Source organism: Scyliorhinus torazame, chromosome 13 (assembly GCF_047496885.1).
Source record: "Scyliorhinus torazame isolate Kashiwa2021f chromosome 13, sScyTor2.1, whole genome shotgun sequence".
NCBI lineage: Eukaryota > Metazoa > Chordata > Chondrichthyes > Carcharhiniformes > Scyliorhinidae > Scyliorhinus > Scyliorhinus torazame.
Window position 1 is genome coordinate 15636180 of NC_092719.1, and position 26316 is coordinate 15662495.

The 26316-nt window shown below is 44.9% G+C and overlaps 1 protein-coding gene across 4 annotated transcripts in view; it reads left to right on the forward strand.

The window, feature by feature from the left end:
- Window positions 1–26316, forward strand: part of mkln1 (muskelin 1, intracellular mediator containing kelch motifs) — a 195571-nt gene that overhangs the window by 58934 nt on the left and 110321 nt on the right. For 3 of the 4 annotated variants that reach the window (XM_072471106.1, XM_072471109.1, XM_072471107.1), the window contains exons 4-5: window positions 13820–13908; window positions 23355–23464. In XM_072471106.1, the coding sequence (XP_072327207.1) occupies window positions 13820–13908; window positions 23355–23464 (199 nt within the window). Of the gene's footprint in view, window positions 1–13819; window positions 13909–23354; window positions 23465–26316 lie in introns of those variants that run through there. The other variant, XM_072471110.1, reaches the window with a different exon arrangement.

Sequence of the window (26316 nt, forward strand, 5' to 3'; positions counted from 1 at the left end):
TGGCTCCTTCACGTGCATGAAGTGTGTCCAGTTGCAGCTCCTGTTAGACCGCTTGATGGCTCTGGAGCTGCGGATGGACTCACTTTGGAGCGTCAGCGATGCTGAGGACGTCGTGGATAGCACGTTTAGCGAGTTGGTCACACTGCAGGTGAAAGGCACTGAGGGAGATAGTAAATGGGTGACCAAAAGACAGAGCAAGAGTAGGAAGGCAGTGCAGCTGTCCTCTGCGGTCATCTCCCTGCAAAACCGATATACCGCTTTGGATACTGTTGAGGGAGATGGCTCACCAGGGGAAGACAGCAGCAGCCAGGTTCATGGCACCGTGACTGGCTCTGCTGCGCAGCTGGGCAGGAAGAAGAATGGCAGGGCTATAGTGATAGGGGACTCAATTGTAAGGGGAATTGACAGGCGGTTCTGCGGACGCAATCGAGACTCCAGGATGTTATGTTGTCTCCCTGGTGCAAGGGTCAAGGATGTCTCGGAGCGGCTGCAGGACATTCTGGGGGGGGAGGGGAGGGTGAACAGCCAGCTGTCGTGGTGCACATAGGCACCAACGATATAGGTAAAAAACGGAACAAGGTCCTACAAGCTGAATTTAGGGAGCTAGGAGTTAAACTAAAAAGTAGGACCTCAAAGGTAGTAATCTCAGGATTGCTACCAGTGCCACGAGCTAGTCAGAGTAGGAATGTCAGGATAGAGAGGATGAATACGTGGCTCGAGAGATGGTGCAAGAGGGAGGGATTCAAATTCCTGGGACATTGGAACCGATTCTGGGGGAGGTGGGACCAGTACAAACCGGACGGTCTGCACCTGGGCAGGACTGGAACCGATGTCCTAGGGGGGGTGTTTGCTAGAGCTGTTGGGGAGAGTTTAAACTAATGTGACAGGGGGATGGGAACCAATGCAGGAAGTTGGAAGGTAGTAAAACAGGGACAGAAATAAAAGGCAGTAAGGGGGAAAGTGTAAGGCAGAGAAGCCATAGTCAAAAATCAAAAAGGGCGACAGTACAAGGTACAGTGACTGAGGGGAGCTCAGTGAATAGGACCAGGAATACTAAAAGAAATAAAACGGGAAGTGAAAACATTAATGGTAAGCGACGCGGCAAGTTGTTACAGGAAGATATGGGTTCGACGACAAGGAAAATTAGGAGAAAGGTTAAGAGGAAATATAACTTGGGAGAGGTTACTGATCGAGGTGTTAAGATTAAGAACAGAGGGCTTCCGAGTGCGGCGATGACCAGCTAAGTCGCACGTTTCGGCAGCTCCCGGTGGAACGGACTTTTGGGATCTTAATAAGAGCCCCAACGGCAATTTTAACTGCTAAAAGTACTGTGCGGTAAACCAGAAGGGAATCCCCCCTGGATACGGATGGAAAAAGGAGAGGAAAGTGGCCGGATTGCGGTGGATCCTCTAGAGCAGCGGCAAGGAAGGCAAGCAAAAACCAAGATGGCGTCGGAAGGTGGCAGTTTAATGTGGGGCCCTGACCAACACGAGTTTTTGAAACGCTGCGTGGAAGAGCTTAAAAAGGAGATGAAGAAGGAGCTGTTGGCCCCGATATTACAGGCGATTGAAGGGCTAAAAGATGAGCAAAAGACCCAGGAGCGGGAGCTTGGGGTCGTGAAGGCAAAGGCTGCCGAGAACGAGGACGATATACAGGACCTGGTGGTGAAGACGGAGATGCATGAGGCACACCACAAACGATGTGTGGAAAGGCTGGAGGTGCTGGAGAATAATGCGAGGAGGAAGAATTTAAGGATTCTTGGTCTTCCTGAAGGTGCAGAAGGGGCGGACGTCGGGGCATATGTGAGCACGATGCTGCACTCGTTAATGGGAGCGGAGGCCCCGACGGGTCCGTTGGAGGTGGAGGGAGCATACCGAGTGATAGTGCGAGGACCGAGAGCAGGAGAAATTCCCAGAGCCATAGTGGTGAGATTCCTCCGTTTTAAGGACAGAGAGATGGTCCTCAGATGGGCAAAGAAAACTCTGAGCAGTAGGTGGGAGAACGCGGTGATCCGCCTATATCAAGACTGGAGTGCGGAGGTGGCGAGAAGGAGGGCGAGCTTTAATCGGGCCAAGGCGGTGCTTCATGAAAAGAAGATTAAATTTGGAATGCTGCAGCCGGCAAGACTGTGGGTCACATATCAAGGGAGGCACCACTACTTTGAAACGGCAGGTGAGGCGTGGACATTTATTGTTGAAGAGAAATTGGAATAAGTGGGTTATTAAAAAAGAACGTTTGAGACAAAGTGGTGGGGCGAATATGGGGGGCGAAGAGGGGGGAAAAAGGGGGGAGAGATGATTTTTATGTTGTTAATCCTGCGACCCGGTAACTTTTCTCTCTTCCACAGGTTGTGGGGGAGGGAGGTGGAGGAGCTGGGGGCGTAGGCCATTGGGGGTGGGGCCAAAAGGGAAGCGCGGGCTTTGTTCCCGCGCTATGATAATTATGGCGGGAATAGGGAAGCAGGAAGGAGGGGGCGTCGCACGGTGCGAGCCGAGGTCACGGCGGGAAGCCGAGGTCTGCCAGAGTTTGCTGACTTCTGGGAGCAACATGGGGGGTGTAACTACGCTAGTGGGGGATCTAGGGGGGGGGGGGGTGGGAGGGGGGATTTACTGGGTTGCTGCTGCTGGGGAGAAGGGGGAGCTGGTATGGGGTGGGGTGGGTGGGGCGGGAGGGCACCGCCTGGGGGGGACACCGCTGCGTGGGAACCGGGTGAGGAGCTGGATAAAAGGGATGGCTAATCGACAAGGGGGGGGGGAGGGTAAAGAGCCCCCCAACCCGGCTGATCACGTGGAATGTGAGAGGGCTGAACAGGCCGATAAAGAGGGCACGGGTACTCGCACACCTTAAGAAACTTAAGGCAGATGTGGTTATGTTACAGGAGACGCATTTGAAACTGATAGACCAGGTTAGACTACGCAAAGGATGGGTGGGGCAGGTGTTTCATTCGGGGCTAGATGTGAAAAACAGGGGGGGTGGCTATACTAGTGGGGAAGCGGGTAATGTTTGAGGCAAAGACCATAGTGGCGGATAGTGGGGGCTGATACGTGATGGTGAGTGGCAAATTACAGGGGGAGGCGGTGGTCTTGGTGAACGTATATGCCCCGAACTGGGATGATGCCAACTTTATGAGGCGCATGTTAGGACGTATCCCGGACCTAGAGGTGGGGAAGTTGGTAATGGGTGGAGGTTTTAACACGGTGCTGGAACCAGGTCCGGACAAATCGAGGTCCAGGACTGGAAGGAGGCCGGCAGCAGCCAAGGTGCTTAAAGACTTTATGGAGCAGATGGGAGGAGTAGACCCAGGGAGATTTAGCAGACCTAGGAGCAAGGAGTTTTCGTTTTTCTCCTATGTCCACAAAGTTTATTCGCGAATAGACTTTTTTGTTTTGGGAAGGGCGTTGATCCCGAAGGTGAGGGGGACGGAGTATACGGCGATAGCTATTTCGGATCACGCTCCACACTGGGTGGACTTGGAGATAGGGGAGGAAAAAGAACGGCGTCCACCCTGGAGAATGGACATGGGACTAATGGCGGATGAGGGGGGGTGTCTAAGGGTGAGGGGGTGTATTGAAAAGTACTTGGAACTCAATGATAATGGGGAGGTCCAGGTGGGAGTGGTCTGGGAGGCGCTGAAGGCAGTGGTTAGAGGGGAGCTGATATCAATCAGGGCACATAAAGGAAAGCCGGAGAGTAGGGAATGGGAGCGGTTGCTGCAAGAACTTCTGAGGGTGGACAGGCAATATGCGGAGGCACCGGAGGAGGGACTGTACAGGGAAAGGCAAAGGCTACACGTAGAATTTGATTTGCTGACAACGGGTACTGCAGAGGCACAGTGGAGGAAGGCACAGGGTGTACAGTACGAATATGGGGAGAAGGCGAGCAGGTTGCTGGCCCACCAATTGAGGAAAAGGGGAGCAGCGAGGGAAATAGGGGGAGTGAGGGATGAGGAGGGAGAGATGGAGCGGGGAGCGGAGAGAGTGAATGGAGTGTTCAAGGCATTCTATGAAAGATTATATGAAGCTCAGCCCCCGGATGGGAAGGAGAGAATGATGTGTTTTCTGGACCAGCTGGAATTTCCTAAGGTGGAGGAGCAGGAGAGGGTGGGACTGGGAGCACAGATCGAAATGGAGGAAGTAGTGAAAGGAATTAGGAGCATGCAGGCGGGGAAGGCCCCGGGACCGGATGGATTCCCAGTTGAATTTTACAGGAAATATGTGGACTTGCTCGCCCCGCTACTGATGAGAACTTTTAATGAGGCGAGGGAAAGGGGACAGCTGCCCCCGACTATGTCAGAGGCAACGATATCGCTTCTCCTAAAGAAGGAAAAAGACCCGCTGCAATGCGGGTCCTATAGGCCAATTTCCCTCCTGAACATAGACGCTAAGATTCTGGCCAAGGTAATGGCAATGAGGATAGAGGATTGTGTCCCGGGGGTAGTCCATGAGGACCAAACTGGGTTTGTGAAGGGGAGATGGCTGAATACGAATATACGGAGGCTGCTAGGGGTAATGATGATGCCCCCACCAGAGGGGGAAGCGGAGATAGTGGTGGCGATGGATGCCGAGAAAGCATTTGATAGAGTGGAGTGGGATTATTTGTGGGAGGTGTTGAGGAGATTTGGCTTTGGAGATGAGTATATTAGATGGATACAGCTGCTGCATAGGGCCCCGATGGCAAGCGTGGTCACGAATGGACGGGGGTCTGCATACTTTCGGCTCCATAGAGGGACGAGGCAGGGATGTCCTCTGTCCCCATTATTGTTTGCACTGGCGATAGAGCCCCTGGCAATAGCATTGAGGGGTTCCAGGAAGTGGAGGGGAGTACTCAGGGGAGGAGAAGAACACCGGGTATCTCTGTATGCGGACGATTTGTTGTTGTATGTGGCGGACCCGGCGGAGGGGATACTTGGGGAGTTTGGAGAATTTTCAGGATATAAGCTGAACATGGGGAAAAGTGAGTTTTTTGTGGTGCATCCAGGGGAGCAGAGCAGAGAAATAGAGGACTTACCGCTGAGGAAGGTAACAAGGGACTTTCGCTACTTGGGGATCCAGATAGCCAAGAATTGGGGTACATTGCCTAGGTTAAATTTAACGCGGTTGGTGGAACAGATGGAGGAGGACTTCAAGAGATGGGACATGGTATCCCTGTCACTGGCAGGGAGGGTGCAGGCGGTTAAAATGGTGGTCCTCCCGAGATTCCTCTTTGTTTCAGTGCCTCCCGGTGGTGATCACGAAGGCTTTTTTCAAAAGGATTGAGAAGAGTATCATGAGTTTTGTGTGGGCCGGGAAGACCCCGAGAGTGAGGAAGGGATTTTTGCAGCGTAGAAGGGATAGGGGGGGGCTGGCACTAGCGAGCCTTAGTGAGTACTACTGGGCCGCCAATATCTCAATGGTATGTAAGTGGTTGGGAGAAGAGGAGGGAGCGGCGTGGAAGAGATTGGAGAGGGTGTCCTGCAGGGGGACTAGCCTACAAGCTACGGTGACGGCGCCGTTGCCGTTCTCACCGAAGAAATACACCACAAGCCCGGTGGTGGTGGCTACTCTGAAAATTTGGGGGCAGTGGAGACGGCATAGGGGAAAGACTGGAGCCTCGGTGTGGTCCCCGATAAGAAATAACCATAGGTTTGCTCCGGGGAGAATGGATGGGGGATTTGGAACATGGCAAAGAGCAGGAGTAACACAATTGAGAGATCTGTTTGTAGTTGGGACGTTTGCAAGTCTGGGAGCGCTGACCGAAAAATATGGGTTGCCCCAGGGGAATGCATTCCGGTATATGCAACTGAGGGCTTTTGCGAGGCAACAGGTGAGGGAATTCCCGCAGCTCCCGACGCAGGAGGTGCAGGACAGAGTGATCTCAAAGACATGGGTGGGGGACGGTAAGGTATCAGACATATATAGGGAAATGAGGGACGAGGGGGAGATTATGGTAGATGAGCTGAAAGGGAAATGGGAAGAAGAGCTGGGGGAGGAGATTGAGGAGGGGCTGTGGGCTGATGCCCTAAGTAGGGTAAACTCATCGTCCTCGTGTGCCAGGCTAAGCCTGATACAATTTAAGGTGTTACACAGGGCGCATATGACTGGAGCACGGCTCAGTAAATTTTTTGGAGTAGAGGATAGGTGTGCGAGATGCTCGAGAAGCCCAGCGAATCACACCCACATGTTCTGGTCATGTCCGGCACTACAGGGATTTTGGGTGGGGGTGACAAAGGTGCTTTCGAAGGTGGTGGGGGTCCAGGTCGAACCAAGCTGGGGGTTGGCTATATTCGGGGTTGCAGAAGAGCCGGGAGTGCAGGAGGCGAAAGAGGCTGATGTTTTGGCCTTTGCGTCCCTAGGAGCCCGGCGCAGGATACTGTTGATGTGGAAGGAAGCCAAGCCCCCGGGTGTGGAGACCTGGATAAATGACATGGCAGGGTTTATAAATCTGGAACAGATTAAGTTCGTCCTAAGGGGATCGGCTCAAGGGTTCACCAGGCGGTGGCAACCGTTCGTAAAATACCTCACAGAAAGATAGAGGGAATGGAAAAGAAGACGACAGCAGCAGCAACCCGGGGTGGGGGGTGGGGGGGAGGAACCAGAAGGACTCTCAGGGATGTTAGTGTATAAGTATAATATGTATAGGTTGTTGTATTAGGTAATTGTATACTGGACGGCTGAATTCTATTTTTTGGAGGGTATTTATTTGGGACAAGGCAGTTGCCATTTAGTTTTGTTTTTTTAAATTTTGATGTTGTTTATATATTATTTCTTGTTTAAAAAAAACTGGCCATTGTTATTTATATTGTTATATTACTGTGTGAAAGATACACAATGTACTGTTATGGTTGGCCAACAATTTTGAATAAAATATATTTAAAAAAAAAGATTAAGAACAGAGGTAAAAAAGCCAACATAAGTGTACTTTACCTGAATGCTCGTAGTATTCGGAATAAGGTAAATGAGTTTGTTGATTCCCAAATTTCTTTCTCCGTCAGTCTGGCCTCAATAAAAGTCGAGATGGATTTGCACGTAAAAAGAAGTTATTTTATTTAGCTTGCAAGCTTAATTCATCTCACAGAAACATAAGAGACATCCAGTCTCCTACATCCCAGAAAGCGAATGAACAAAGAGACAAAGGGATCTCTGCAAATCAATTCAAATGGTATCAAGTTTCACATACTCGACGCCCATAGGTGAGCCTATATCCCTCCTGACCTGTTTGATCTATTCTGATTGGCTCACTTCCAATCCCCATCTCTGGCCCCTATCAATGCAGCATCACTCTCATAGACACACCTCTTCCTGCTTTTTCCATGCGGTCTCAAATCCCTTTGTCTCTATCTGCCAGAATCAAAGTGGCTTATTTCTACATTACATTAACTAATATCTCTAAAGTAACTATTTTATATCACATTCGTCAAGTTGATGGCGCAAATCATCGTGAATGACTATGATTTAGTGGCCATTACTGAAACATGGTTAAAGGATGGTCACGACTGGGAGTTAAATACCCGAGGGTATCAAACTTTTCGGAAGGACAGAGTGGATGGTAAGGGAGGTGGTGTAGCTCTGTTATTTAAGGATGACATCCGGGCAACAGTAAGGGATGACATCGGTGCTATGGAGGATAAGGTTGAATCCATTTGGGTGGAAATCAGGAATAGTAAGGCAAAAAAGTCACTGATAGGAGTAATCTATAGGCCACCAAATAGTAACATTATGGTGGGGCAGGCAATAAACAAAGAAATAACTGATGCATGTAGAAATGGTACAGCAGTTATCATGGGGGATTTTAATCTACATGTCGATTGGTTTAACCAGGTCGGTCAAGGCAGCCTTGAGGAGGAGTTAATAGAATGTATCCGCGATAGTTTCCTCGAACAGTATGTAATGGAACCTACGAGGGAACAAGCGGTCCTAGATCTGGTCCTGTGTAATGAGACAGGATTGATTCAGGATCTCATAGTTAGGGATCCTCTCGGAAGGAGCGATCACAATATGGTGGAATTTAAAATACAGATGGAGGGTGAGAAGGTAAAATCAAGCACGAGTGTTTTGTGCTTAAACAAAGGAGATTACAATGGAATGAGAGAAGAACTAGCTAAGGTAGACTGGGAGCAAAGACTTTATGGTGAAACAGTGGAGAACCTTCCAAGTGATTTTTCACAGTGCCCAGCAAAGGTTTATACCAACAAAAAGGAAGGACGGTAAAAAGAGGGAAAATCGACCGTGGATGTCTAAGGAAATAAGGAAGAGTATCAAATTGAAGAAAAAAACATGCAAAGTAGCAAAGATTATTGGGAGACTAGAGGACTGGGAAATCTTTAGGGGGCAACAGAAAGCTACTAAAAAAGCTATAAAGAAGAGTAAGATAGATTATGAGAGTAAACCTGCTCAGAATATAAAAACAGATAGTAAAAGTTTCTACAAATACATAAAACAAAAAAGAGTGGCTAAGGTAAATATTGGTCCTTTAGAGGATTGAAGGGAGATTTAATAATGGGAGATGAGGAAATGGCTGAGGAACTGAACAGGTGTTTGGGTCGGTCTTCACAGTGGAAAACACAAATAACATGCCAGTGACTGATGGAAATGAGGCTATGACAGGTGAGGACCTTGAGAGGATTTATATCACCAAGGAGGTAGTGATGGGCAAGCTAATCGGGCTAAAGATAGACAAGTCTCCTGGAACTGATGGAATGCATCCCAGAGTGCTAAAAGAGATGGCTAGGGAAATTGCAAATGCACTAGTGATAATTTACCAAAATTCACTAGACTCTGGGGTGGTCCCGGCGGATTGGAAATTAGCAAACGTGACACCAATGTTTAAAAAAGGAGGTAGGCAGAAAGCGGGTAATTATAGGCCAGTGAGCTTACCTTCGGTAGTAGGGAAGATGCTGGAATCTATCATCAAGGAAGAAATAGCGAGGCATCTGGATGGAAATTGTCCCATTGGACAGACGCAGCATGGGTTCATAAAGGGCAGGTCGTGCCTAACTAATTTAGTGGAATTTTTTGAGAACATTAACAGTGCGGTAGATAACGGGGAGCCAATGGATGTGGTATATCTGGATTTCCAGAAAGCCTTTGACAAGGTGCCACACAAAAGGTTGTTGCATAAGATAAAGATGCATGGCATTAAGGGGAAAGTAGTAGCATAGATAGAGGATTGGTTAATTAATAGAAAGCAAAGAGTGGGGATTCATGGGTGTTTCTCTGGTTGGCAATCAGTAGCTAGTGGTGTCCCTCAGGGATCAGTGTTGGGCCCACAACTGTTCACAATTTACATAGATGATTTGGAGTTGGGGACCAAAGGCAATGTGTCCAAGTTTGCAGACGACACTAAGATAAGTGGTAAAGCAAAAAGTGCAGAGGATACTGGAAGTCTGCAGAGGGATTTGGACAGGCTAAGTGAATGGGCTAGGGTCTGGCAGATGGAATACAATGTTGACAAATGTGAGGTTATCCATTTTGGTAGGAATAACAGCAAAAGGGATTATTATTTAAATGATAAAATATTAAAACATGCTGCTGTGCAGAGAGACCTGTGTGTGCTAGTGCATGAGTCGCAGAAAGTTGGTTTTCAGGTGCAACAGGTGATTAAGAAGGCAAATGGAATTTTGTCCTTCATTGCTAGAGGGATGGAGTTTAAGACTAGGGAGGTTCTGCTGCAATTGTATAAGGTGTTAGTGAGGCCACACCTGGAGTATTGTGTTCAGTTTTGGTCTCCTTACTTGAGAAAGGACGTACTGGCACTGGAGGGTGTGCAGAGGAGATTCACTAGGTTAATCCCAGAACTGAAGGGGTTGGATTATGAGGAGAGGTTGAGTAGACTGGGACTGTACTCATTGGAATTTAGAAGGATGAGGGGGGATCTTATAGAAACATATAAGATTATGAAGGGAATAGATAGGATAGATGCGGGCAGGTTGTTTCCACTGGCGGGTGAAAGCAGAACTAGGGGGCATAGCCTCAAAATAAGGGGAAGTAGATTTAGGACTGAGTTTAGGAGGAACTTCTTCACCCAAAGGGTTGTGAATCTATGGAATTCCTTGCCCAGTGAAGCAGTAGAGGCTCCTTCATTAAATGTTTTTAAGATAAAGATAGATAGTTTTTTGAAGAATAAAGGGATTAAAGGTTATGGTGTTCGGGCCGGAAAGTGGAGCTGAGTCCACAAAAGATCAGCTATGATCTCATTGAATGGTGGAGCAGGCTCGAGGGGCCAGATGGCCTAATCCTGCTCCTAGTTCTTATGTTATGTTTAGGACAGAGACGAGAAATGTTTGAGGGGTGTGTGACTTTGGAACTCTGCCTTCGGTGGTGGGGAGGGGAGGGGGTCGTTGAATATTTTTAAGTTGGAGGTCGATAGATTCTTGTTAGGCAAGGGAATCAAAGATTATCAGCTGGATGGGAATGTGGAATTCTAAATAAAAGCAGAGAAGGCTCGAGGGACCGAATGGCCTACTTATGCTCATGGTTTGTATGTTTATATTTTAAAATTGCTTGTAGAACTGAATTAAACATTGATTAATAGTATTAGAAAGATTGGTTGTAATTGTACAAAACAATGATTCAGATTTGGTAGGTTACTTTGGGTGTCAAACATTTTTATGTCTGTGAATGTTACATTGAACCACTATTCTATATAGGTCCTTTGTATATTATGCCAAAAGTTAATATCAGCAGCTGATTTCTTGAATATGGAGTTAGATTATAGCCACTACAGGACAGCTAGACTGTTTTCACTTGAGTTGATTTTAACATTCTGCTTTTGGTGGAATGGGCAGCACTAATTGAAGCCTCAGCACTTGTATTTTTGGTTACAATCCATCGTTACACACAGCATGGATGGTATGCAGACGGCATTAATAGTAGATGTGCCCAATAGACGAGTGGAGACCCAATACTAGAGACAGGAGAGAGAGCGGACCTGGGGAAGAAACGGGGAAACTTCAAAAAGAGTAGCACAGCGTACCCTCACTGAATTTTATGCCAGAAAGTGGTGTGGGGCAAAAGGAAGCAGTTGAGGGTTTCCCGCTATTTTATGAGACATTGTGTACAGTTGGCCGCCTAAGTAGTTGCACTTTGAAGTACTTGATAATACACCGAAAATACGCACATTACTGCATAAGAGATATGATGGGAGTATTTAGATATATCAGTTTGTTTTTTATATTCACCTGCACTTACTTTTGAAGAACCGTGTGGCTTAATGAAAATAGTCAGACTCATTCATTGATGGGCCACAGCGAGATTTCTCAAGGCTATAACCATCCTGAAATGGTAGGGCGCTTATGTCTTATTCGACTGGTTTATGGACTTTCACAACCTGCAAGATGAGCAAGGTCTCCTACACCCCCTGGAAGTGATTGTTCAACCGGATATTTTCCCAGAATTTAAAGCTGAAACTGGACCATTAGACTTGCGATCAGAAGTAGGCCACTCGGCCCATCGAGTCTGCTCCGCCATTCCATGAGATCGTGAATGATCTGAAATAATCCTCTACTTCCCCACCTTATCCCATAACCCATGATTCCCTTACTGATTAAATATCTTGATAAGACTCTGGTCGCCTTTCGCCTGGATTGCCTGGAGCGGAATTTGAGCCCTGCGCCTTTTGACTCGGGTGAGAATGCTACCAGTAAGTTGAAGCCTCTCCTCCATAATTCCAATTGATTAGCGTATATGTAAAATGGTTTGAAGTGTGCAGTGTTTGTATATTGACCACTGCTGTTTTGTTTAGATTGAGGACCAAAGCCAATAAACAAAACATATTTAATTTGAGGATGAAATTGCAAATAAAGCATGCCAAGTAGAAGTTTAAAAAAAGAAAAAACTGCAGATACGGGAAATGCAAAATAAAAGAGAATCAATAAGGAGTTCAAAATCAGTAAGGATAAACAACAACATTCCGTACACGATAGTTCTCAATACAACGGCCCTGCAAGGCTGCGTACTTAGACCCTTATTATACTCCATATGCATGCATGACTAGCGTGGCAAAATCTGGCCCAACTCCATTTGCAAGTTTGCTGATGACACAACCCAAGTGGACCAGATCTCGAACAACGATGAGTCAGAGTACTGAAAGGAGATAGAGAACCTAGTGGCATGGTAGAATGACAACAATCTCTCCCTCAAAGTCAGCAAAACTAGAGCTTGTCATTGAATTCAGAAAGCGAAGTATCGTACATGTCTGCATCAATGGTGCCGAGGTGGAGATAGTTGACAGCTTCAAATTCCCAGGTGTGGAAATCACCAACCATTTGCCCTGGCCCATCCATGTTGACACTACGTCCAAAAAAGCATAACCCGCCTATACTTTCTCAGGAAACTAAGAGAATTCGGCATGTCCACATGGACCCTTAACAACTTTTACAGATGCACCATAGAAAGCATCCAATCTAGCTGCATCACAGCCTGGTGTGGCAGTTGCCTGGCCCAAGGCCATAAGAAACTAGAGTTGTGAACACAGCCCCAGCCCATCACACAAACCCACCTCCCATCCATTGACTCTGACTACACCTCCTGCTGCCTTGGGAAAGCGGGCAGCATAATCCAAGAACCCTCCCACCCAGGTTATTCACTCTTCCAACCTCTTCCATCGGGCAAGGGATACAGAAGTCTGAGAACACTCACTAATAGTCAAAAACAGTTTCCCTGCTGTTACCAGACTCCTGAATGACCATCTTATGGACTGAACTGACCCCTCCATGCATCTTTTCTACTGAGTAGCACTACACTCCGTATACTTCACCCGGTCTATGTATTTACTTTGTGTATTTATCGTATATATGTCCTATTTTTTTCCATGTAAGAAATGATCTGTCTGGACTGTTCGCAGAACAATACTTATCACTGTACCTCTGTACACATGACAATAAATCTAAACCCAAATAGAACTGGAATGTAGTATTGGACACCCAGGCATTCAAAACCATGGGAGGTTTTGAGAGACATGGGATAAACTGGTTCCGCTGGTAGAAAGGATGTTAACCAGGGGCACAGATTTAAGATAATTGGGAAGAGTCAGATAAAAATTTGTTTTCTTTGTCATGCAGTGAGGATATGCTGGAATCCACCACCTCTGGGCGGAGGAAGCAAATGCAATAGCATATTTTGAAAGGGAATCTGATTTTTCAGTAGGAGACATTTACTGGGCTTTCAGAGTCTTTGGGGAGAAGAGGCGAGGCTAATTCAGTAACTAACACAGGCACAATGGTCCGGATGGTCTGTTTCTGTGCTGCACTGTGCTGTATGGATTTCCACGGTAACCTTATGCTGGAGGGACGGAGAGGAATAAAATGGGAGTTTGTTTAAGGTGACAAAAGGTCGAGTAGCAGGAAGGGTATTGTGGTGGATTGGAAGTGGCCGGGTTTCTTGAGGAAGAAGCACCAGCAATGGAGACTACTTTGTGTGGGTGGGACGTGTACAGGGGGTAGAGGTCAAAGATACAAAGAAGTTGCTATGGCAGGCGAATCTGAAATTGGCAATGACTCATAGATAAAGGTATGGAGGGACTGGGCAAGGTTGGGCGTGGTGCTGTGTTGGAAGAAGATGGCTTCCAGCTGAGGAAATGAATTCAGTGGATGGGAAGAGATGATGACTAATTGGTTTGCTGGGTCAGTCCTATGGTACAACAAAATGCTGAAACTGCTTTGTGATCTGTGGTAATTTCCACCCACCCCCTCTGGGGTTATCTCAAAGATACTGACACAAAATGAAGAACTGCTTTTCAGGGGACATTGTTTGCAGCATTTTCCATTTATCTTGTCAATGCTGTTTTGTTTTCAAATGGTGGTGGTTAATCCCTTGATATCTAAACTTTTGTTTATTATTCACAGCGGCTTAAAGAATGATTACAACAAGGAGACTTTCACCTTGAAGCACAAAATTGACGATCAGATGTTCCCCTGTCGTTTCATTAAAATAGGTAAGGTCTCTTACTGATTAAACAAATTAATTCAATCAGCTGTACAAGCAGTTGAGTAGGACAAATGTATGAACGTCTGTAGGGTGGTGACGTAGTAAATATGCCATGAGCAAATGTTTACAAAGGAGTTCCATTTTAATGGAACAAATTGCTAATTTCAATTTTCTATTGAAGATGGCATTTGAGCAATTAGCAAAGAATGTGAATGCTGCTTGTTTTCTCAGAGACCTACTTCAGGCACTTGTAGAGAGATTTTAACAAAAAGACGTATCTCTGATTGCATCATGACTTGCTTATTTATGAGGGATTCTTCTGTGACCCAAATTCTTGCTGTAATGCGCAGGAGGACACTCAATGGACTAACAACCTATTAATCAAGGATGCTGGCATGCCCTGTAGTGAGCGCCCCATTTATTGAGTGGGTCACGGGATCTGTGTCACAGTAACTTCATTGCAGTGTTAATGTAAGAATATTATACAGAAAGATTGTTGTTGTAATTGTTTCCTTGAATATGTTTTTTCTTCATTTTCCTTTGGTGCGGGAGGAGGGGGGAATTCTGGGGATGGTGGGCGCGATTCTCCACTCCCACGCCGTTTGGGAGAACCGCCTGGGGCGCCAAAATTTCCGGGGACGCCGGTCCGACGCCCTCCCGCGATTCTCCTGAGCGGCGGGAACGGGCCAGTCAAGTTTCGCAGGCCGGAGAATCGCCGGAGATACCCAAAATGGCGATTCTCCGGCACCCCCGTGATTCTGAGGCCCGGATGGGCCGAGCGGCCAGGCCAAAACGGCGGGTTCCCCCCAGCGCCGTCCACACCTGGTCGCTACAGTTGTAGGCGGTGCGTGAACGCTGGGGGGGGCGGCCTGTGGGGGGGCGAGGGGGGTCCTGTACCGGGGGTACCTTAAATGTGGGGTGCCCACCGATCGTCGGGCCGTCCTCTCTGAAGGAGGACCTCCTTCCTTCCGCCGCCCCGCAAGATCTGTCCCCCATCTTCTTGCGGGGCGGATGTGGACAGGACAGCAACCACGCATGCGCGGGTTGGCGCCGGCCAACCCCGCATGTGCGGATGACGTCCGTTATGCGGCGCTGGCCGCGTCATCTAATCGGCGCCGCTTTTACGCGGGCGACAAGGCCTCGTGCGGGTAGATGACGCGGCCCCGATACTGGCCCATTGTCAGGGCCTGAATCGGTCGCGACCGGGGCCATTCCGCGCCATCGTGAACCTCGACGGCGCGGCCACTTCGGGGGGGGGGGGGGGGTGGAGAATCGCGCCCGGTGTTTCAATTTGAATGTTGGCTTTGTGATATTGAATAAAGGGATAAAAAGCTTGGCCTAGATGGATTGCATTGATGCATACCACAAATAGCTAGAGAACAAATAGCCGAAGTTATAGCCAGTAAAAAAAATAAGTAAGGGAAACGTGCTGGAGGATTGAATGGCAAATAATATGGCTTCCTATTTTCAAAAGGAGAGTGAGAAGAAGTCGAGGGAATTCAGTGAACCAAGTGGTAGGAAAGATGATAATTCATACTCAAAAGTATTTATTAACAAACATAGGAATTGAAAATATGAGGAGTCAGCATCGATTTCTAAAGAAAAGGTCATGCTTGATCAGCCTTATTGAAGTGACAGAAATGGTACATTAAGGTTGTATTAGATGTAATATATTTGGACTTCAAAACTAGGCTCATGATTAACGTCAGCACACATGGAGATGGAACAAGTGGCAGAGTGGGTAGCGAGCTGCCTACAAAGCAAAAAACAGCCATGAGGTGAAAGTATTTATCCAGACCATCAAAAGCGGAGGAGTGGTGCTCCACATGGATCATTGCTGGAAGCACTGTTGTTCATCAGTTTTATAAACATTTTGGACACTGGCATTGGAAGCACATTTTCAAAATTTGAAAAATGGCTGACAAATTTGACAAGAACTGAGGACACTGGAAAAACAGAGCGCCCCCCCCCCAAGGCCTCCAGCTCCTCCCGTCCACTGCCTCTTGTAAAACTCCTCCCCCTACCCTCGGTTCCTCCCCCCCCCCCCCCCCCCCCCAAACTTTCCACCCCGGCTAGACCACTCGGACCCTGTTCTGCCAGGCTCCGATGGCCGCAGCCCCTCCCCCCACCTCACTCCCGTTCACTGGCCGGCACACACCGGCCTCATCTCCTTCCTCACCAACTCCATGCATTTCGCAATCTGCGCCAACTGCTTTTCAAATTCCGCAGCCATCACCTTGGTTATTTCTTCAGCCGTAAGCAGTGCGGCCTTCCCTGGTGCTCCAGCCTCCATTTTTCCTGGTGACCCCGCGGTGACCTTTCCACTCCCCGACTGACCTCCAGCTGGATTTTTTTCGGCCGTTTTTCTGCTCACCCTCGACATTTTTCTTCTTTTTTTCCTCCTGTGTCTTCTCAGTGCCTCCTCCGTGCCTTCTCCCTTCTTCTGCCACCTCCGCGGACCCTGGGACCGGGCTTAAAGCCCCGAAATTGCCGTTCCCGAGCGGGGGCTCTCCATTGTGCGGCCGCCTCCCGCCCGCCATCACCGGAAGTCTCTCCAGAGTAACTATTTAAACACTAAGGTAAAAGCAAATTACTGTGTTTGCTGGAACCTTAAACAAAAACAGAAAATAGTGGACAATCGCAGCAGGTCTGATGGTATCTGTGGGGAGCTAACGTTTCGAGTCTGGATGACTTTGTCAAAGCGAGTGGAAGGATACCGAACCAGACCCCAACTTCTATTAGAATACCAGACGAGCACCCAAAACTATTTTTTCAATTTGTAAAACTGTGGACAGGATACTTCACCCGAGGAGTAGTGACTCTGAACAATAGGTATATTTTATGTTTAAACAAACTTTAATTTAAACACAGAATTAACCACATTAACATCAAAGAAATAGCGTTACAGTTATCAGTTAAACAGTTGTTTCAATAAAAGGGAAATCTTGAAAGTACTATTTGTATCTGCCACAAATTCCAATTAAACATCCTGGAGCTGTGAGGCAGCAGTGCTAACCATTGTGCCACCGTGCTGCCCTCTCGATGGAGCAAAAACAACTTGGGGAAGATCAATTCAAAATTGAGGGCTTTTGACAAAGCTAGTAGGGAGAACTTCCACCGTCTGTCAAGTGGGTTGTTATACTGCAGGATCATAGATTTTTAAATTATCAGTAGAAGAACTAGAGACAAAATAAAGATGAGCATTCTGCCAGTGTTGTTAAGATTTGAGCTGCACTGCAATAAAGACATAGGGCGGGATTGTCTGGCTGCGCCGCCTGGCCTGAAATTCATACGCGATGTCAGTGGAACTTTACGTGGAACTGCCATCTTGCAGCGGGCGGGGCGGAAGAATCCAGCCCATAACAACATATTCCATAGAAATTTGCAAAAGGCAACTGGACATATACTTTACAGAACCACCAAAATGTTATGGTGCAGAAGGAGGCCATTCAGCCCATCGTATCTGCTGGTTCTCCAAATGAGCATCAAATGGATGATTACCTCCCCTTTTAATGGCTCTTTAATTGCAGCTCCAGTGGACACAGTGCCGATATGCATTTTAAATCGGGGTTTTAAAAAAAATGACTGCTGTCACAAATATGAAATATACTATCTAACAATTTCTACATTTCCTCACAACAGCTCAGAACCATACAGCTTGGTATACACCTGCTGAATCACTGGCGATCTCTCAAACAGTTTCAACCTTTTTTGTTTCATGTAAACTTTAAAAAAAAAAAGCTTTAAAGTGCAGTTTTATCTAGATTAGGGATGAGCAAATACATAAAGTTTTCTGGTTAACTTTCTTCTGTATGACATAATTGCACCATCTGCTAACTGGTTCCCGAAATATGATATAGAGTTGGGACTAATTGGCATTCTGTTCTTTTCATATGCAGGTTAAATGTTGTGTTGTTTGACCATCCAGTTCCTGGGACATTGTACAGTGCCTCTGCTCTGCCCCTCAATGGATTGAGAAATTCATTTTTTTCAAATGCAGTCTTCAACTGAACTGGCTATGGATAGCATGGAACATTGTCGTAGACAATATGATATCTCTGCCTGGTGCAGTGATTTTTCTTTTATTTATTCACAGCTGAAGTAGTAATTGAAGCTTTTTTGACGTTTGGAACTAACTTGAAATCCTCCAGTGTGCTGCATGGATGGCAGTCCTTCATTCCATTACATTCATGCTTCCATAGTATGTTCAGCATAGAAATAGGCCATTTAGTCCATCAATTCTATGCCGGTGTTACGTTCAACATTAATTTCCTCCCATCTTTTTTCATTTTGCTGTACTAACATATCCTTCTAGTCCTTTTCCTCTTCCTGCACATATCTAGCTTCCTCTTAAATGGATCTGTGCACATCATTTCATTTATTCCATGTGTTAACAAGTTCCATATTCTCAGCACTCCGAATAAATCCGTTCCTTCAGAGTTCTTTACTTGATTTAAGAGTGACCAACTTATACTCATGGCTTCTAGTCCCTACGAGTGGAAATATCTTGAGGGTGAAATTGATCTACAGCAAAAAACAAGCTTGGAGCGATTTTGCTGCTGGTTTTTCACCACGTCGTTTTATTTCCCATTCGCTTGGAAAATATTGTCAAGGTTTTAATTTCAAGTCGGATAAAAGCGACACCGAGACTAGGAAATAAATATCCAAATGGAGTTTGGACTGCTGTTCTGGGAACTTCAGTGGAAAAAAGATTGGCTGAAGTTTCCTGCTGCTGGTGTTGCCAATTTCACCTCCAACTTCTCTATGATGAACGTCTAGAACCCCTACAGTAGTTTTGAAGACCAGGTCATCTCTAAACCTTCTCTTTTACAGAGAAAAGAGTAATTTCTTCGTATTCCATATTAGCAAATGTTTGAAATGAGATGTTATTGCAGGGTATACTCCATAAGTCTATGTGGATTGTACTTTATGAATAACATTGAGGGTGTAGCACAGTGGGGCAACTGAGTAGTTCCATCTGATTGTTACAACTTTAAATGTGATGTGGAATTTAATCTAGACAGAACAGAACCCTTAAAATTTAAATTGATTGCTAATTTTCTCATTTGCAATCACAATTTGGATTCAATCTGTCATACTTTGGCCAATGTTTTGATAATACAAGTACTCCTATTTATTATCTGGTATTTGTAGAAAATGTACCACCAAATGTATAATTTTATATGCATTTGCAATTTAACTCCCCTTTTATCATCCAATTATTCAACTGCATTAATGTATTAAAGTTTGAATAGCTGCCCATCAAAATTCAGAATGCGATGATTACTCAGTATTGCTGGTTTGCTTCAAATTGGCCCTGGCTTTGTGTGACATTGAAATGTGAGGCAAAACAATTCAATTTCACTCCGTATTTACACTTCTAACTTGATACTAAATTGGCTGAAGGAACACATCAATATAGCGGTCACAAAATGAAGCCTTTTAGATAATTTCCTCCAGTAATGAATTATTTGAATACACAGATTACTTTGTGAGAATTGGCATGAAGAAAAAGTCTCGGACTGCTCCCGGCAGATACATATGTGCAAGGGAAAAGATGAATATGAAAATAACTGGCGAGGAATCAAGCCTTGGAACTCAAAAAATGAAGACTTCAAACTAAAATTTAGCTGCTTATTCCATTTACAGCTTTTATACGTGTCTGGAAAAGTCCTGTTTCAGTTTGTAGATGCACCTTGAGAGATTGCACACTTTTTTGGGAAAGATGGGCCAAATAGTCATCTCTAGTGCCATTAAAACTATAAATATGTCGTCTCTAATTTAAAAATACCTTGTTTAGTGTGTGGCTGCATTATTGCATCTGTGCTTCAAAGTAGTTCACCTTTTTCCATTTTGTGCATTTTCCTCTGCCTTTTAAGTTTGGACCCCTTCCAGTTCACTTTCAGTAAGGGTTGCAGCCATTCACATTAGATACACCACTGCTTCTTGATGCGTTGTATGCTGTTGCTTGTTTTATTTCTCCCTAGTGTTCACTTAATGGCGTGAAACTGAGAAGTTCCGAGGAACAAGGGGACCATTGCGGCTTGTCCATAGATCTCTGCAGAATGGCAGGTTAATAGGGTGGTGAAAAAGATAAAAGTAGGGAGGTCGTGTTGGAGTTTGTAAAGAACTTTGGTGATGCAACAGCTGGAGAACTGTATGCTATTCTGTTTACCACATTATAGGAAGGATGTGATTGCACTGGAGGGGGTGCAGAGGCGATTCACCAGGATATTGCCTGGGATGTAACATTAATGAAGAGAAATTGGATAGGCTTGGGATGTTTTCACTGGAGCAGAGATGATTGAGGGGCGAACTGATCGAGGTGTACAAGATTATGAGGGGCATGGACAGGGTGGATAGGAAGCAGCTGTTCCCCTTAGTTAAAGGGTCGCCTCCTGAGGGGACACAAGTTTGAGGTGAGGGGCAGGAGATTTAGGGGGAATTGAGGAAAAAACGTTTTTGCCCAGAGGGTGGTCTGGAAAGCACTGCCTGGGAGAGTGGTAGAGGCGGGATGCCTCACAATCTTTAAAACGTACCTGGATGAGCACTTGGCACATCATAACATTCAAGGTTATGGGCAAGTACTGGAAAATGGGATTAGGTGGGCAGGTCAGGTGACTTTCATGCGTCGGTGCAGACTCGATGGGCCGAAGGGCTTTTCTGTGCTGTATTATTCTGTTAATCTGTGGTATTCTTCATGCCTACGAGGCTATCTATACAGATCTTGTCCTCACCAAGAACTGGCAAAACCCACTTCACATTTCTGCAGTGGGCATTCGTCTCCCCGCTCCCCCCATTTTTTCTTCTATAAATTTAGAGTAACCAATTCATTTTTTCCACGTAAGGGGCAATTTAACGCGGCCACTCCACCTACCCTGCACATCTTTGTGTTGTGGGAGCGAAAGCCACGCAAACACGAGGAGAATGTGCAAACTCCACACGGACAAGTAATGCAGAGCCCGGATCGAACCTGGGACCTCGGTGCCATGAGGCAGCAGTGCTAACCACTGTGCCACCATGCTGCCTGGTTCCCCCTTTTTGGACCATTATGTTGTTCCCTTTTAACAAATAGCAAGCCAAGTTTGCAGTAATAATACTTCAGTGCTCAACCCAGTGTGAAGAGGTTGAAAAAGCAAAAATCATGAGGAGGGATATTCTTTTCAAGAGAGGAATTCAAAACAGGATGTTTTTGTAAAATTGGAAGTATTGGACTGGAATAAAATTTTCCCTTTTGGAGCACAGCATTGTAACTGGTAGATTTGATTGTCTGACCGCCTTTGGGGCATGAACCTGTAGTTCTCACTCTTATGAAGTGCCTCTTCTCTGCTGACTGCTATTACTGTTTTTTTTTAAATCTCCATGCTATTGGGAGGTAGCTTGTTTTGTTATTGCCAAGACTTAAATGGATTATTGGAATTGGTCCCTAAAATGCATTTTGTAAAGGGACCAAGCATCAACATTTTATAACTTGGTAATGTGTTGTTCTCTGCTTTACTTTACCCGGATTGCTTTGATGCATGGTGTTGATCAAAGAACAACAAGCTTTGTTGACAAACAAAACTAATTTATTTCGCACTACTAACTGGACTCGACACTTATCCCACAGAAACATACATTTGATAAATGACACACAAACTACTCTCGTCTACATCTAAACTCACTACCAGTTTAAACTACTATCTGCTCTTTCCCACTATCTTCCTTTAGTCTGTCTCCAGCTAACTCTTCACTCCTTCTGCTACCACTGTCTCTAACCTTCTGTCCCTAAAGGCTTAGTATCATCCCGTATATACTTATAGGACTAGCTCCCTCTAGTGGCTGTCTGAATACATTTCATTAACCCTTACATTGTCTTCATGTATGATAATACCACACACAATTGCTGTTGTTCATTGTAAATTGAACCTACACATTTTAAAAGTTTAACTGTTATCAGTCCTCAATGGGTAAGATAATCTAGTTATGCATATTTATTGCGGCCATTTATAGATACATATATGGTTCAGCTCAGTTGGCTGGACATCTGGTTCATGATACAGAGCAAGGCTAAAGATGCAGGTTCAATTCCCGTACTGGTGGAGGTAGCTGATGAAGATAGCCTTCTCAACCTTGCTCCTTGTCTGAGGTCAAATCACCACCAGTCAACACTTTTCAAAGGGGAAAACAGCCTATGGTCATCTGGGACAATGGCGAGTTTACTTACTTTTACTTGTATAGAGATAATCTTGCTTGGTCATTAATGATCACAAAATCTTGCGCTTGACAAATGGTTTCAATTAAGTAGCCGTATTATCCTTGAAGAGCATGTGCTACAAGTAAGATATTGCAGAGCTAGAGTAAAGCTTTAATTCAGTGCAATGCTATTATTTGAAGAGAACAGGTCTTGGACCATAACCTAAACTACTTTAAAGCTTGATGCGATGCACATTCTGTGAAAGCAAAATACTGATTTATGCAAAGCTCCGCAGTAATGCTAGTCTGTACAATGCCCTCCTGGAGATAGTGGGAAACATTCTTTAGTCCCACTTTTAGTATGCAAGTGAAGGATGTGCTGCCATTTCATTCTGCAATGACCGATCTTTAATCCTTTCTCTTCGTTCTATAGGAAGCTTTGCAGTAATGAATAAACTGGTTTGTTTACCCTTTGTACTCTTTAACTCTTTAATCCCATGTTTATTACCATTTCAGTTTGTTATGGGCCAGGTTTAGAAAACTCCAAAGTATATCATGGAGTTCACCTGACCTACAACTGTTTATTGATTTTGGTTACGATGAGCACAAGGTGCCTTTCAGGTGTTATTCAACAGAAGCCGTAAGCACTTTAAACCAAAAAACAAAGTTTATTCTACGAATTTGGTTATCATTTTTCTTAATACACAGTAAGCATTTTTATCAATTACCAACATAAATGCCCCAACAGCTACAGTACTCTATGTACCCTTAATACATTCACCCTTTAGCTGTTCCAAATAAACCAGAAACCCCTTTTCAAAGGGGTGGCCCAGCACATAGCACCTGGTATGGATGCTCCTATTGCCTTTCCAAAACAGCAGGTTTGAATTTCTTCCAGAAAACAAGTTATTTCTTTTCAAGTTATCAAGCAGTCTGGAAACAACTTTTAAAATGCAGGTAGAGAAAAAAAACTTCTTTCAACCTGTGCAGAACAAAACCAGTTCAAACTCAAAGCGAAAGTAAAACCAACTCCCAGAGCCACAGCCCAGTTCCACCCACCCAATTACATCACTGAAGCCATGTGATAAGACAAATATTTCTTAAAAAGACACTCCAAGACAAATTTAACAGCCAAATATATATTGATGACATTATTTAATCTATATAGAAAACATTGGGTAGTCATTAAATGAGTGATTGCTACTTTTGAGATTATATGAAACTATTTTAGGCATATCCAAAAACAGTCTCAACTTTTTTCCATCCTTCTCCTTATAGTTCCATTAATGTCCTGGGGTCCTAGTTTTAACTTCAGCATCTGGTATGTTGAACTACATGGAATAGATGAACCAGACATTGTACAACCGTGCCTTAACTGGTACAGCAAGGTAGGTACTGTATTGTATTTTATGTGAACTATTTTATACTGATGCTGAATTTAAAGTCTCACTTTTTTATGCTGCAGATGTTGTATGGATGGAGCAAGAGCTAAGCTTAATGTCGCGGACCACCTTAGCTGAGAGCATACATAGTTTGATGCAATGTAAATGTGTTAAGATGATTGTCAGTGAAATCTAAATACTAGCCCCTCGGAAGTTACGTGGCACTGCTGATTTGAGAGGAGCTGGCTCTCAAATGAAGTTTTGCCATCATAATTGGATGTGTTCTCACCATCCTCAAACCCCCTTGGAATCTCCTGCCCTTCACCCTAAAACTATGCCCCCTGTGATTGACTCCATCAGCTAAGGAGAGCAGCTGCTTCCTATTTACCCTGTTCAAAACCATTCCTGATCCCATGCACTTCAATCATATCCCCCCCCAGCCTTCTCAGCTCTAAAGAAAACAATCCAAGCCTACCCAATCTCTCCTTGTAGCTCAGATGCTCCATCCCAGTAAACATACTGGTGAATCGCCTCTGTACCTTCTTCAGTGCAATCACCTCCTTCCTTGCTGTGAAGCTTTTTTATTTCTGTAAGGTCGCTCACCCATAGGTATTCCACAGTCCTCTGAAAAATGTTCCTCTGCTCTAGCTAGTATCAGTGGTCAATTTTTCATTTGCTGCCTCTTGACTGTGGGGGCATATTGCAAAGTAAACAGAACAAAGGTAATCTGGTTACTTTCTACTACCTACTGTAGATTGTCCCACTAACTTCAAATTAGGCAATCATCCAGTTTCTGTTAGTCACAAGATCCAAACTGAGATTAAGCCTCATGCACCTTCCATGTGGTCAGTGATGAAGTTAGCGTTTTACTCTGCTTATAGTGCAGGTCTGTCTAACTTAATTATTTTGACAAACTTCTTTTGATAAGCTGCAAACTTGACATGAGGTTAAAACTGCAACAAAAAACCTCCCTCAGTAGACGCCCATGTAAAGTGAAACCAGCGAGGTGTTCTATGCTTCACCCATCCATGACCCCGTAACCTGCTCTGGGCTGTTCTAAACTGATCTTTAAGTGAATCCCTTAATTACAATTTATTTTTTGATCTGATAAACTAAATGTGTTTTACTGAATGCTTTTAAACTAATTTAGCTCTTCAAGTTACAAACCCAAATCACCATGAGGATAGTGTAGAGCTTCAAAAGGAGATGCAGGTTGGTGGACATATAACAGATGAAATTTAATGCAGAAAGTATGAAGTGACTCAATTTTGTGAGAAGAAAGCAGAGAAACGAGATAAAACAAACAGTTCAATTATAAAAGTGGGTGCAGGAGTAGAGGCACCAGGAGATATATGTGCACTAATTATTGAAGGTGGCAAGACGGGTTGGGAGCACGATTAATAAAGCATATATCATCTTGGGCTTTATAAATAGATGCGTAGAGTACAGAAGGAAGGCAGTTACATTTAAACTGTATAAAACACTAGTTTGGCCTTGCGTCCAGTTCTGGGTATTACTTGGGGAGGATGTGACAGCATGAGAGAGAGTGCAGAATTATTCATGAGCATGCTTTCAGGGACAAGGAACTTGTGTAGAAAGATTGGAGAAGTTGGGACTGCTTTCTTTGGAGAGAGGAGTTTGAGAGGAGGTTTGATAGAGGTATTCCAAATCATGAGGGAATCTGGAAGGAGATGGTGGAAGGGTGGAATACCAGAAGACATGGATTTAAGATAATGGGGGGGTCTGGAATGCACTGATTGAGAAAGTGGTGAAAGCAGGTTCAATTGAGGCATGGCAATTGGATCATTATTTGTATAGAAAAAATGGATACGGCTATGGGGAAATGGCTGAGGAGCAGCACCATGTGTATTGCTCATTCAGAGAGCAAACACGGACACGGCGGGTTGTATAGTCTCCTGTGCTTGTAACCTTTTTGCGATTCTAACCAATTAATACTCGTCTTCATCAATTGCTACCTGCTGTTAGGAAAGTTGCCGTGCACATTTGTCGATCTTTGTTTCGGTGCTGAATTCTGTAGCTGTTACATTACATGTATTTTCAGAAGGCATTTTGTTTGTGCCTCGAATAAATTAAGATTGGGGCAAATAACTTGATAATTGCAAATTTCATGAAATTGGGAAAACTGTAAACCAAATGTAACTGAATTCACATTGCCTCGAGTGTTTTCTCAGGATTCTGATCTCGGAAGGAGTAATTGAAATGTCACCACATAGCTACTGAATATTGAGTTTGCAGTGATAACTTGCATTAAGCATGTAAAGGATTGTGTTTTATAATCTATTATGTAATAGTTTCTGCAGGAGCAATTTTTGGTACTCAATATCACTTCAATCAAGGAATTAACTAGTTCCAAAATCTAATTTTAACTATTTCATTTATTGAACTGCATAGAAACCTTTAAAATGGTTGAGATATCTATTTATCACCGAGATTGAACTGAACACAATAGATTTAGCAGCTTTATCCCACTTGTGTTCCTTTACATCAGGCTTGTCCAACTTTTTTTGATTGAGGGGCCACATTTCAATTTTTCTCTTACTCACAATTTGCTGAGAATTGATAAGAAAAATGAGTCTTTAATAACGATGACCCTTGGGGTGGGGGGGGGGGGGGTCAGGCTCACTCCGTCTCCGATTGCTCACTCAATCACTCTCACCGACTGTGAGTGGGGGTAAGGGTGAGTGAAAATCCTGAGACTGGGAGTGAGTTGCACACTCATTCACACACTCTCCCTCACGCCCCGCGCACTCAACCCGCTCATTCACTCACATCCACCAAGCTCGGGAGGCCTGCAGATGAGATTTTGGCACGCTCTCTCTCTCTCTCTCTCTCTCTCT